Below are 14,095 nucleotides of genomic sequence, written 5' to 3'. Positions count from 1 at the left end.
GAATGCGTTTTTCGAACCACCAAGCATGAGAGCATGTTCTAGTACACCCCCAAAACAAATTCAAGACATTGTAAAAGAGCATAATAGGACCCCTTTAACTAAAACGTTTTTTGAAATGTCTCTAAGTGGAAGAGATGTTGAGGTTCTTGCATTACTGTGGCACTTGAAAACTTAAACGGATACTTCACCCAAAAAAATTAAAATTCTGTCATCATTTACTCAACCTCATGTTGTTCCAAACCAGTATGTATCGTTTTCTTCTGCAAAACATAAAAGAAAATATTTTTAAAGAACATTGACATCCAAATCATGGAACCCCCATTGGCTTTCATTGTTTGGACAGACAGACAGACAGACAGACAGACAGACAGAGAAATTCTTGCAAGTGTGTACCAAAATGAGAGTGAGTAAATTTTTGGGTCAGTTATCTCTCTGTGCTATAGTAGAGTTAGCCGAAAATACCTGTGCCATTATTGAATTGAATGTTTTTATTCAGGTAGCTAACTATAAACTCAATCATTTTTGTGCTTAAACTGTTGTTCTGTGCCCATTATAGCACCCCTTGTGGCAGTGCTGAGAATGCAGTGTGCATTCATGCTATTCTATGTTATTTCGGATCAATACATGAAATCAAGCTTGCTTAGCTCGAAGCGTCCATGTTCAAATACTTTTGTGGAGTATGTTTTAGGCCTAAGTTTCAAAAGATGCCTGCCTTGTCAACTGTTTGGAAGATCAGTTTTAGAGGCAGTGTGAAAGAAAAATGTCAGTGGGTGTTTATTATGAAGAGGGCCAAGGTGAGAGGTGAGGGGATGGAGGAGATCAGGCTGGGGTCTCTGGCTCTGTGCTGTCAGAGTGCTGAGAACCCCCCAGCGGTTCCAGCTTTGGAGTAAATACGGGCCCCGCGGACCCTCTCCCGCCCCGGGGCACACAAACCCCAGGCCTGCCCACATTCCAGCTTTATTTTCCTGGTTGCAGAATGCCTGAGGCAATCTGAGCTGGTGGGGTGTTCTTTTCTCGTTTTTTCCTTTATTTACTCATAAAATGTGTATTAGAAGAACTAAGCAAGTGTGAAGAGCCTTCGTGTACACTAACTTTCAGTTTCATCTAGTGTTGAGCTACTCCTCCTCCACCCCTAGCCCCCACCTCCAGCATACTTCCATCCATCCGAAATGAAGGCTATTTGAATGTTTCAAGCAAACATACAAAGACAGACAGACGCACACACACACCCAAACACATGCTTTCTCTCTCTTTTCCCGCTCTCTCTACCTCTCTAGAGATGGGAGTCTCACAGATGGGCAGATCCCTTCTCTTTGGATCAGTGAATTTCAAAGAGCCTGTCTGGATCATTATTATGTCCTTTCCCCAAAAAATTTCTCATCTTGAGAGAGCGAGCGTATTAAGTGCAAGTCTGTATGTATCCATGCTTGCCTGTTCCTCAGCACCTGTGAACAAAACAATGGTCTTTTTATTGTTGCTTGTTCAGTGGGAGTGGTATTTATCATAATTCTTATACAAACTTGTGTGGTTCTCCATGTGAACCTAGTAACAAGCACTCTTAAAGGGGTCATATGATGCTGCTAAAAATAACATTATTTTGTGTATTTGGTGTAATGAAATGTTTATGTGGTTTAAGGTTCAAAAAACATTATTTTCCACATACTGTACATTATTGTTTCTCCTCTATGCCCCGCCTTTCTGAAACGCTTTGATTTTTACGAAGCTCATCGGTGCTCTGATTGGCCAGCTATCCAGTGCGTTGTGATTGGCCGAATTCCTCAAGCGTGTGACGGAAATGTTACATCCCTTACCATATTGTGATGCCTGCGTCAACCACATGTGGCGACCCCGGGCTGGACTCCGCTTCGTCCACGTTGAAAGCTGATCTGGCGATCCACAGCGCGAAGTTGATGTATTTCCTCCGCGACCAGCACGGATCAGCTCTAGGCGTGACGAAGCGGATATCGTCCTCTTTTGGAAGGCCAAACAAAGTAGTTTCGCTTTCACAACAAAACACACAGCGCCTTCATGACATGGCAGCGGCGGCAACAACAATACTACAGCGAGAATAAAAGTTACGCCTTCTTTCTTTGCGTGAACATTTGGGCGGCGTTATGCAAATCTTCCCACATCGTGACGTAGACATGTGGGGGCGTGTTAGAATGAGCCGTTTTAGGTAGGCGTGGTTGACTCTTAACTTTTATAAAGAATATCTCTTTGGATTTGAGACTTTAGTCTTTGTAACTTTACAGATCTTCTTTATGCACCAAGAGCTTGTAACACTCCAAAGAGAAAGGAAAAATTGAAATCGCATCATATGACCCCTTTAAACATACTCTTTTTAGATTCTAATTAGTGTTGCCGCTTTTATTTACAGAGACAGGAAATAACAAGAAGGTGGTGGGAGGTGTGACCTGATCCGCACTCAAACTTGGGTCACCGCACTGTTCAACATGTTAGAGCATGCACACTAGTCACCAGGCCACATCTGATCAGTCAGTTTCAGGTGTCTTAGCTTAAATAATGTCTTGTTTTATTCTTGCAATTAGCAAGAGGTCAGCTCTCACACCCTTAGATCATGTGTGGATATGGTGATGGTTAAATTAACATTTGGATGCATGTGCCATGTGTTGTTAGTAGCTGCATATGTTCTTGACCCCTCTCCACAGATGGTCTGGAATCTTCCGGACCCACCATTTTGTCTTCAGGTTTTCCTGTGTACATTGTTAATGTGGCTGGAATGCTTTCTAATGCATTGGTTCATCCCATGCTGGACAGCTGAAAATAGATCCGTAGATATCCCTAGCCTCTCTGACAAAGTAGGCATCTGATTTGTCTGATTGTGGAAAAGCCTTTGCTCTTAATCCAAAATCAAATCGAACACGCAATTTACATGGATTAAATTTGGTTATCACATTCAGTTTTGTTTGCTCTGGTTTACTTACTGTTGCAAATGCTTCCATAATCCAGATGACTTTAGCTGTAGGCCTAACATTGTAAAGTGGAGTTCTGGTTTGGAATGATTTTCCATGAAAAATAAAGGGTTTCTGCAAAGGTCAGGTTGCAAAATTCAGCTCCAGATCCAGTTTAGGTGAAAAGATTTTGCCAGAAGACCTGATTAAGCAACTTGTGGTCTCTGGTGTTTTCTTTCTCTCTCTTTCTGACTCCCTCTCTCTCTCTTTCTCCCGGAAGTCTCCAGGCAATAGAGGGACAGAGAGAGAGTTCATCCCTTTTGGAGGATTTAGAGGGCTCCCTTGTCTTTCACTTCATCAGGGACAATTGAGTCATTCATTCTCATTGTAGCTGTGCTGAGGCAAGGCAGGAGAAGGCGAGGCAAGGCTTGAGGGTTTGCTGAAGGGTGGGGGAGGCGAAGGGGAGTCCCTGCTGTTGGGGCCCCAGGGCAGAGTAAGCACTCTGGGTTAGTCTGAAGGCCGAGGGGGAGGGTACTGAGTTCTCCAGAGCAATTTGTAACATCAGAATAGCACTTGAGTTACGTGGAAGGGGGCCTCCTAGCTGGAGAGTTTTTAGTAGGCAGAGAAGAGGCAGGGGGAGGTCAGAGGTCATGGCCTTCTCAAACCCAAGTGGTGCGTCCGTCAGCAGGCCAGGGGTGGTGTAGGGGGTTGGGCTGTGAGGGAACACTGCTGGGACTTTGGCACTGGTCTAGGCTCAGCTTTCCTTGGCATGCTTGTAAAACCTGCAGGAGGGATTAGACCAAGGGAAAGGTCTGAAGTGGATACGCCTGTCAGAGTACGTGTACTAAGCTTTCAGCACCCACACTGGCAAGGTGTCACCTTTCACCCCATCCAAACTAAACTTCACAGCGCTGGAGTACAGGACATTACCTGGTCCTACATACCAAGATATTACCTAGTCCTACATGCGCACACATTTCAAACTAAAACTTATTTATGATTATTATGTGTTATTTTTGCATTAAACTTGAGCAGATTCTTAAAAATTTGGCATTCCTGTCCACCTGTCAACAATACGCTTCAATATCCCAGCAACCAGTTTGACTATTTGGAGGTGGGTATGATCAAGTTGAGGCCAAGGTAGGAGTCCAAAAGTTCCTCCAGACTGGATCACAGGAATGCATCCTGCTGTGAATCCACCTCTAATCAGCTCTGATTAGTCCTATTCTTGAAGACACATGAACAGCCTTACAACTACAGCCTCATTTCATGGGTATTTGCTTAAATAGTGAGCCACAGAACCAGGCATTTTTTCTTCACTCTTTTTCTGTCTTTGGCAAAGTGGAGCTTGGAATGTCCTCATAAGAAGAGTAAAATCTCAAAGGAGGCCTGACAAGGTCAAACAAACTCCACCGATAGGCTGTAAGAAGGGAAGGCATGAAGCTGTTTGATTGGATAGAGCTGGACAGAGAGTAGGAGCTGTAAGGTTGACCCTGATTGGCTGGATCTGGTCAGACATGGGAATGGATTTGATTCTGATTTGTGGCTCACTTGGGCCAAGTTTTTTCAGTTGATTTGGAGACCAGTGGTTGATGTCCTGGCAGCATAGGAGGCCAAGTTACAAGGCCGACCGACTCATCAGAAGTTTCCTTTTGGGATCTGATGATGTATAGCACAGCATGCATTAGGCCTAAAAAGAGCACAATTTTTTTATGTAGAGTGTACTCTAAATTAATTTTTCATGTTATGGACCCAAGACTGCATCCAAAATTGCGCCAAGGTTAAGAAATGTTATGGACCCCAGCTGCTGTGTCTACCCCACCTTTCTTTCTGTCTTTTTTTACTTCTGTCCACCATTCCTCCGTCCTTCTGTCCTTCCTTCATTTCTTTGTTTCTTTCCTTCTCTTTTCCATTCAACTTAAATGCTTCCTTAAATATTTTGACATCAGCCAAGCCCACATGCAAATCCACTCAACTCTCCTATTTAGTAACATAGATGGTTTGAATTCTTATTTGAATTTATTTTGTCATTGAACAGAGCAGCGGTTTCCAATGGTCACTTTTTTACCTCAGTGTTTGTTGCTCTTCAGGTTTCCCATAATAACAGCAATCAGGGCCCAGTTAACCCCTGACCTGTGTAATTCAGCTAATACAACAGCCACACTTCAAGTGTTAGGAATGTGTGGACCCTCACACTTTTCCTGATGAGACACCCATGTCTCAGATAGGGATGGGTACCGAAATCCGAAAATTACACTTTGAGCTTCGGGCGCATGTCCAATCGATCAAATACGCACAAAAATATGTCAAAATTGCCGGCTTGGAGAGTATTTACTTAAACAAAGTTTATGTCTTAAGTGGAGGAGAACAGTTGAGAGAAAATCTGATGTGTGTCAATATATTGTCTTAAAGTATCAGTAAGAGTAGTAATACCGTTAAAACCTTAACGATACCCATCCCTAGTCTCAGATAGCCGAGTCTAAGTCACGTTCATGATCAGCCGGTTGTCTCTTAAGCCTCTACGGAAACAGGTTTAAAGTTCAGGGGTCAAGTTCACTTGCTGTGGGCTAATGGACTAAGGACATTAGGCACACCAGTTTTGGAACAGTAACAGCAGGTTTGTAATGGGCCCAGCATGTGATCTCTAAATGAGAGGTCACTCAGGCACACAGGGTACATGTAAAGGGGTGGTCTGCTAAGCAGATCCTGCAGTCCATGGGTGAGAACAGACATATGACCTCAGAACATGTGTCCATCAGGGTTCAGGGCTTGGAGTTAGAATGGAGATATTATAGGCAGAAGAAAGATGGAATGACATACTGACTTCATGTCAACTGAATAGGAAACTCAGACTTTCCCCTTTGAATGCAACATATTTTGGGCATATGCCTATTACAAAACATATGTTCAAAATCTGTTTTCATATATATATTGAGCTTTCAAAAAATTATTTGATTTTACAGATTAAATTAAGAGTTTGAATATATCATGGAGCTCTTCATGGTGATTATGGTGATTATTTTCATCTGTTGGCTGTAAGAGCGATGTAAGGGTTCATGAAAGGGCTGTTTGCCTGTGTACACCTCTGATTAAGTCCAGGTCAATCATTCACGAGGACAGTCACTGCAGTGACTCAGTGCCACACCCTTATTATGTGTACAAGGAAAAATGCACACAAAGTCCACCTGAAATTCCAGAGGCCAATAAAACATTTGTGCATGATTAATACAGGAAGAAGAATCAACATATTCACCTGAATGCATTTGAGTGTGTGGTTCAAAATGTGCTGTTTTTGTGAACGACAAGCATAAAGTGTAAATTAATCTTAACACCAGTAGTTTCAGTTTTCAAGAAGCTCCACCTCATGCATCATTCGACCTTGGATCTTTTTGACATGATTTATTTTTGTTTACTTTTGCTTTCTATGTCACACATTTTTTTTGTTGATATTTTAGCTCTTATGTTATGTTTCCCTTTGTTTTCTGCATTGTTAACATGTTTTTCTTTTGTTTTTCTCCATTTTTTTCTTTCTGCCATCCAGTATCTACAGATGAAATGGCCCCTGCTAGATGTTCATGCAGGAAGTCTTCAGAGTAGACAAGCACTTAAAGATGCCAGGTCACCTTCTCCAGCACACATCGTTGTAAGTAACACCCATGAGTCATTGCATTTACAAAGCTCTTTGTTCTACAGCACAGTCCATGAAAACCAAACTACCTCTGGTATTGTTGGGTTCTTTGGGATCTTACACTCCTCTCCTAATCCACAGCTGTCAATTGGTCTAGTGATCTATAAAAACTGTAGACCAGGGATGCGTTTCCCAAAAGCATCGTAAGCTTAAGTTAATCGTAGCTCCATTGGTTTCAATGGGTCTACGATGTACTTAAGCTTACGTTGCTTTTGGGAAACGCAGCCCAGATTGTGTTGTTAATTCGCTTGTCTGTAATATGGCTTCTTCATGAAAACAAGAGGGTGATATTTCAGTGTAGCTCAACAGTTTTTTCCCTTTGAATGGCGCAAAGTGGCAGAGGGCAAGACCGTCTTTTTACAGTGGAGACGGATAATTAACGCCCATGCTAAGCTTGGTTCAGGCAATGAGTGTCTGGAGTAGAGATGCCATGTTTATTTTGCAGTTTTATATGCTGGATCAGTGAGTGCTGTTATCCATGTGTTTAACTCTAAATTTATCACTCTTTTAAAATCTATAGACGATAAGGCCTTCAAGTTTAGACACATGGCTGGGCGAAAATAATGTTACCATGTTAAATCATCAGGTTATTGATTCCTTTCCTTGGACAATAGACCAACTTTGATTTTGGTCTTTCCATTGTGGTGCAGGAGTTTGGGGGCTTCATTGCGTTTCCATAGTTACTGGAAGCAACAGAGTGCCTCTAAGGTCATGTTTAGGAATATAAGACAATAATCCATTGAATCCAGGATAATATTTTGTCAGAGAGATGAACACATTTTGAACATACAGGACTGAATTTTATTAGTTATTGTTTGGTTGTTTACCATGTTATTGTGGTATAATGAGATTAAACATTCTCAGTTACCTTTAAAGAGTGTGCATGGAATTAATATTGTTATTTGTTTTGTTTAGTTTTTTTAATATGTGCCTGTTGTTTTTTGAGACCATGTATGTAAGATTATACTCCTAAAAGTCAAAATCATGGTTGGCTTTGACATTGACTGAAAACTATTTGCTATTTAATATTTTGTATTTGTATTTTGGGTCACACTTTATTTTAAGGTCCAATTCTTACTATTAACAAACAATTAACTGTGACTTTTGCCTCAATATAAACTATTAATTTGCTGCTTATTAATAGTAAGGTAGTTGTTAAGTGTAGGATTAGGCATGTAGAATATGGACATGCAGAATATGTGCTTTATAAGTACTAATAAACAGCCTATATGTTATTAATAGGCATGCTAATAAGCAACTAGTTAACTAGTGAGAATTGGTCCCTATACTAAAGTGTTACCATATTTTTATGTTTTTTTTTCCCACTTGCTGTCTAATTTAGATAGACTACCATTGAAAAGTTTGAGGTTGGTAATATTTTTAAAGGTTTTGAAAGAATCCTCATATTCTCACTAAGACTACATTTATTTGATCAAAAATACAGTAAATACTACCTGATGAATGAAGTGGCAACTCTACAGCTGCGTCTGCTGAACTGGTAGTAAACCATTTTTACATTTAAAAGTAGGGTAGCCATCCCATGTGCTTTTTTTTAAGAGAAAGATAAAAATGATTGTCCTCCCTCTCTGAATCATTAAATGAGTGGGAGGTAGTTAAGAACAGGCTCAGGTAAATACTGCACTTGAGTTTTATCCCTCTGACTCATGAGGCTGTAAATGCTTATCAGCACAGAGCAGTTTTCTCTATTGCCTTTTAAAACAGACCTAAAGACCTACAGCAAGAGAGTAAGATGAATATTTTGCTCTGCATGGTGTTTAGCTATTTAGCATTTAAGGTCGTTTATTTATTTAGTTCATTTATACAATTCGTATCTGTTTGATCAAGACCTAACATGGTACTTTGCATTATTTCTTCATCCTTCCGTCTTTCTGTCTCTCTTGCTCTCCCATTCTACTCTTGTGCTGACGTGTGTTTGATTTGATGTTTCTTTGGTTTGCATCATGCCGTTGGTGAATCCATCTGGAGATTGTCGGGGATAGATAACTGTGGAATGGCCTGAGCTCTATATTTATTTATTTATTTTTGACTCAAGTTGGCCTATATGCTGCCGTACGTGAAGGCCTTATCGATAAATTGTACCGTAAACAGTAGTTACTCTTCTCTGTCGAATTGGAAGAACACCTGCCCACCTTGACCCATGGCTCTGAAGACGCCTGTCTGCCGTGGGCTGATAAGAGAGCGCCGATGGGCGTGAGATAAGGAATGTAAGCCGAAGTTCAAGTGACCCAACAATCACCAATGAGAGAGATACAAATGCACAGGTGGACAGCGGGAGAGAGGAGGTGAGACCGTAAAAGGGCAGCATGGCAATGAAGTGAGACCGATGCAGGAGACACAGAGAGAGAGACAACAAACAAGTCTAAAAAGTGTATATACAGCTAAAAGGGAATGAAGTAGAACACATGAGGCTGATGCTTGACATTAGTTGCCTTCACACAGCAGCAGAATATTTGTTATCAGTCCTATTTTAGAGGGCTGTATATGGTTATTTTCATACACGGCTCTGTTATAAATTGCGTTTTATAACCTAAGTGACTCTTTAAAATTGTTATGGCTATCACAAGAATAGAAAAAAAGCTTGACAGTATTTATTCATATGGAAAGTATTCAAGCCGCTCCTGTGTATGGATGCCTGTTTTCTTTAAAATATTAATTTAAAAAAATATTAAATGTATTATATTACATATTGCTCTAAATTAAAAGTTGTTTAAAAAAATCACATAATGAAAAATAAATCAGTTGTGGGATAAAAAGTTTTTAGGTGGAATCCAACCACTAGTTAGTAAATATGTTGTCAGTCATAAGCACTAAATGTGTGACCGTAGTCATAGGAACACTCCACACGATCTTGTGGCCATAGGGGTGCTACTCCATGCTGCTCTATGAATAGGGCACAGGAAGTGACCCTCTCATTTCTGTCCACGCCCATAGAAGGCAGTGCCAGGATGTTTAAAGTACTCAAGAGCCCCGCAGTCTTTTCAAAGCCCGTTAGTCCCACACAGTCAGCATGCATTTACTACCTGTTCACAAGTCATAAAGAACACATCACTGCAAAAGCCATTTGTCCCACTGCCATCTCCACTAACTTTTAATGTGATTTGTAAAGCCCTTTCTTTATATAGACTGTAATATAGAAATGACAATTCAGACAGGTAGACTGCAAAACACATGTGCTGTGTATTTGGCATCGGACAGAGCGTGAACTCAAGGACGGTATGAGCAGGGATCATGCGATTGCAATTCCAATGGGAAGGAGTTGGAAACAACGGAACGATAGATTTCCCCACATCTGTGACACATTGGCCATTCGTTCCGGGATCAGTTTCCTGTTCTCGTTCCCTTTCTCGACTTGTATGCGCAGCTGTCCATCAGTGTTTCCCTATGTAGTGTTTCTTGGTGTAGGCCATATACTAGAGTGGTATAGCCAAATGTTTAACTCACAGCGTAAAGTCTGATCATTTGCAGCTTTTTATTGTGGTCAAGAACTGTCTACTTACACAGGAAATGACAATTTGATTGATATGTTGTAGTTGAATTTTTTACCATAATTTTAGCTTTTTCCTAAATTAATAAGTGCTGATTTATTCACAGAGAGAAAACTAAGTGGCAAATAAATAAAATAATAATAAAATAATAATTATTTTCCCATACTCATCGTACTAGTTGACTTGAGTCTGCACTCTGTGGTAACCATACCCAGGTTAAAGCTAGTGCGGTCATTTTGCGGGTCTGGTGACGTGCTAAATTGATAGTGAATACTGCATATGTGTGTTGCAAATTATTTTATCCAACTCATTTTATAAAAAAATTAATAAATAAATCATTGAAATAAAATTGCTGCAAAAGGATACACTCACACACACAACCTCATGCAGGCGCACTACACACTGTCTAATACACACTCTCACACACACACATTGTCCTCTTGCTCCGAGTCTTGTTGAGACTGGACAATGTCTCCATTGTTTTCTGGGCTTTCACAGGCAGCAGGGGACGGCTGGAGTGTTAACTATTTCCCCACGAGGCCCCACAGCAATGTGCATATGCGTGCAAGTGAACCAACTGCAGGAAAACGCTGGAACAGTGAGAACGTAGGGAAAGGAGGAAGAATAGAAGGGGTGGAGCTTGGAAGAATAGCTGGAGGAGTCCTGGTCTGTTCCTGTATGTTAATTGGTATTTAGGAAGTGATGGAATGTGTTCCGTTTTGACAGAGCGGGACCTCCCACCTGAACTGCTATACGATGAGGGCATGATTGCTGTTTGCTGTCACAAGACGAGTCTGTCTGGTAGCTGGAGTTCAAACAAAGTCGAGTATTGATATTAATGTTAAAAATAAAGAGTAAACTAAATGAATCACACAGATAAAGCATGCAGGGCATTTTCCCAGACTCCAGCTGAGTAGGAGTAGCGTCTCAAGCTAGCACGGGGCCTGTAGTTTTTGCTGGGTAATTTGCTGCCTTTTTTTCGGACTGAATGGTGGTGCACCTGGACTGGCTTGACAATGGCTGGGAGGGCCAGAGGCATGCTGGGAAACCCAGCCCCCTCGCTGTTAATGAGGACCCCAGAGTCGCAGCCACAAGACACTGAACCAACTGTCTTTTTGTTCTCCCCTTCCCTTTCTACTAACTGTTTCTCACTTTTCTCGCTCCCTCATTCTCCATAGGGCCTCCGCCTTTTCCTTCCCGTCTTTTTTGGTGCTGTTTGGTGCATAGTGATGTAACCATGGCCTGTTGTATGTAACTGTAACCGGAGTTGTGCCGCTTCTGACAGGACCATGTGAAACAAGGAGATGTCACTTGTCCTGAGACCTTTGGCTAAAGCTTGGAGAACATCTCAGCGTGTGCTCTTGTGTAGTGCATGAGAGGCCTCCCTGGAGCATTTCCTTAACCAAACTCAAGGAATGTCAACAAACTCTTTTACGAGGGACCTGGTGTCAAGGTCATCAGCCCTTCAGCCATTTATATTGTTATATAAAGGACGCTCACAACTCTTGTGTGTTTTCCCATTAACAGGACCATTTGTAGGGCAATGTATGAGATCTCTTTAAGCAGCAGTGAGATAAATGACCACTTTAAATCTCCTCATATTCGTTCTCAGATTTGAATCCTGAGATTTCCCATTTAGTCTTCTGTAGTGTTTCAGAAGTTTTCTAATTTTTATATCACTTTTATTTTCAGTAAATATTTTCAGCAAATTAATGTTATCTAAATAAATGAATGATAACTCTAAATGTTACAATGGAATTATGCACCCCAAAAATATGATATAATGAATATTCATTTTGAGATTTTTTAAAGATTACATTTAACAGTGTTAGCAAATTCAATAATATTAGCATATTGTGCACTATAGTATGACATACATCGTTTTGTAGTATTTTAGGAGGAACGTTTGAGATGAAATACCATTCAAAAGTTTGGGGTTAGTAAGATTTTTTTTTTCTTTTAAGAAGTTGGTGTTTTTATTCAGCAAGGATGCTTTAAATGTATCAAAAATGAGCATAAAGACTATAATATTACAAAAGGCTTATATTTCAAGTAAATTTCCATTTTTTATGTTTTATTCATCAAACGATTCCGAAAAGAAAGTATCACAGTTTCCACAAAAATACTGTTTTCTGTTTTCAATAATAAGAAATGTTTCATGAGCACCAAATCAGCATATTAGAATAATTTTGGAAGGATTGTGTGACACTGAGGAGTTAATAATGACTGCCGAAAATTCAGCTTTGCCTTCACAAGAATGAATTCTATTTTAAATCATTATAATATTTCAGAATACTACTGTTTTATATTTTAGTGAGCATAAGAGATTTCTTTGAAAACATTAAACAAGTCTTAGAGGCGCCAAACTTTGGAACGGAAGTGGATTTGAAACAAGCATTGCAGGGCAATTGAGAATGCCATTAAGACTCTGAACAATAGATTGTTTTTCCTCTGTGAAAAATTGAAGCCATTGCTTGTCTCTCTTTTTCTCAGATGACATGGTGCAACAGGAACGTGGTGTACAAAGCCTTAATGCCTAAAGCCACATCAGTACTCTTTTTGTCAGTCAGTTCAGTTGATGTAGACACTGCCAACATGCTAACAATATCACAGCCTCAGATCACAGTAAACAAACATGCACTTGCGTATTCTGCGTGTGTTGTATGTTGTGTGCGAGATATGTTTGGGCTTGTACCTGGCAGCGGCCTGACACTGCAGTCAGAGAGGAAACAGACAGGGAAGGAGAGGGGTGGCACACACAGCTAGACATTTTTGTGGTTTTAAATGTCATGCCTTTTGCCTTCATGCCCTGGTTGAGTGATGAGTGTACCATGTTCTCAATTTGTGACACGGGACGTCCGTCTTTGCCTTGCAGGGGCCCTTCTGTTTGGAATTCCCCGGACAGGCTGATCTGAGTCTTCACCAATTACAGTTGGTGAGAATCCTGAATTCCAAGTTTCTTGCAGCTGGCTTATTGATTGTTTAAATGAATTACCTGCTGGAAAATCCGGTTTCAGCTGGTAGCTGATTTTCTAGCTGGTTATTTCCTGGTCCGAGCTGGTCATTAGCTGGAAGTAAGCAGCTAAAGGTGGTCAAGTTGGATTTTGGAACGTCGTGGCTGGGTAACTAGCTAATGACCAACTTGGAAGAGCTTTGACCAGCTAGAAACCAGCAACCTTGTTTCAGTTTTCCAGCTTAAGCTGGGTTTTCCAACAGGGTAGAGAATAGAAAATATCAAAATCATTACAATGAGAGATGCCAAAAACTATTTTGTTTTTGATAACAGTGCAATGTTCTGCTGTATTTGATATTGTTTGTTGCTGTGTTCTTGCTCTTTTATATAAAATGGGGTTGAGTCTGCTTTGCATTTGTACACACACTCTCTCTCACACACACACACACACACACACACACACACACACACCCTCATGAGCAGACTTGGCTCTTGTGCCTTTAGTTTGTGTGGTAATTGTAAACTGTTGCTATCCTTTGACATGATGCGTTTTGTCTGTAGCAGGATCCCTGTTACGATATACAGTGTTTGCGTGTAACAGGAAAGCATCAGCTCCACTCCAGCGGTGCAAAATTCAGCATCATCTGGATTCCTGGCAGCCCGAAATGCCTCTTGAGCTTCATCTTTGTCTGCTCGCAGGCCCCGCTTCAGCCTCGTTAATTATTTTCCTGCATCTTCCGGAATGGTGGCGATTATTTCTCTCTGATTTCTTTTCCTTTTCTCTGAAGCAGCTGGCGTGAAGAGGATGCTTTTCATTTGTAGCATCTGGGGTTGAACGTATGCCAGCGAGAAGTTAGGAGGTGGAGTGGTTTGTGTTTTTGTGTGCACATGCGCACCCTTGTGTGTGTAAATGTCTGCGTGACTTGGTTTGCGTGGGACGAGGTTAAGGATGTTTGGATGATACGAGGCCTTCTTCTAATTCTCCTCTTGTCCGTCGACATGAGGTAGAGGGAGAGAGAAGGAGAACGGCGAACGA

General features: G+C 41.0%; 1 protein-coding gene across 1 annotated transcript in view; it reads left to right on the top strand.

Moving 5' to 3' along the window:
- The window catches only part of tcf7l2 (transcription factor 7 like 2), an 82,544-nt gene that overhangs the window by 22,164 nt on the left and 46,285 nt on the right, over window positions 1–14,095 (top strand). The window contains exon 4 of the mRNA XM_016504745.1: window positions 6,454–6,555. Within this exon, the coding sequence (XP_016360231.1) occupies window positions 6,454–6,555 (102 nt within the window). The remainder of the gene's footprint in view (window positions 1–6,453; window positions 6,556–14,095) is intronic.

This window comes from Sinocyclocheilus anshuiensis, unplaced genomic scaffold, assembly GCF_001515605.1.
Source record: "Sinocyclocheilus anshuiensis isolate Anshui unplaced genomic scaffold, SAMN03320099.WGS_v1.1 scaffold190, whole genome shotgun sequence".
Classification (NCBI taxonomy): Eukaryota; Metazoa; Chordata; class Actinopteri; order Cypriniformes; family Cyprinidae; genus Sinocyclocheilus; species Sinocyclocheilus anshuiensis.
This window is presented reverse-complemented; position numbering and strand designations above follow the sequence as displayed.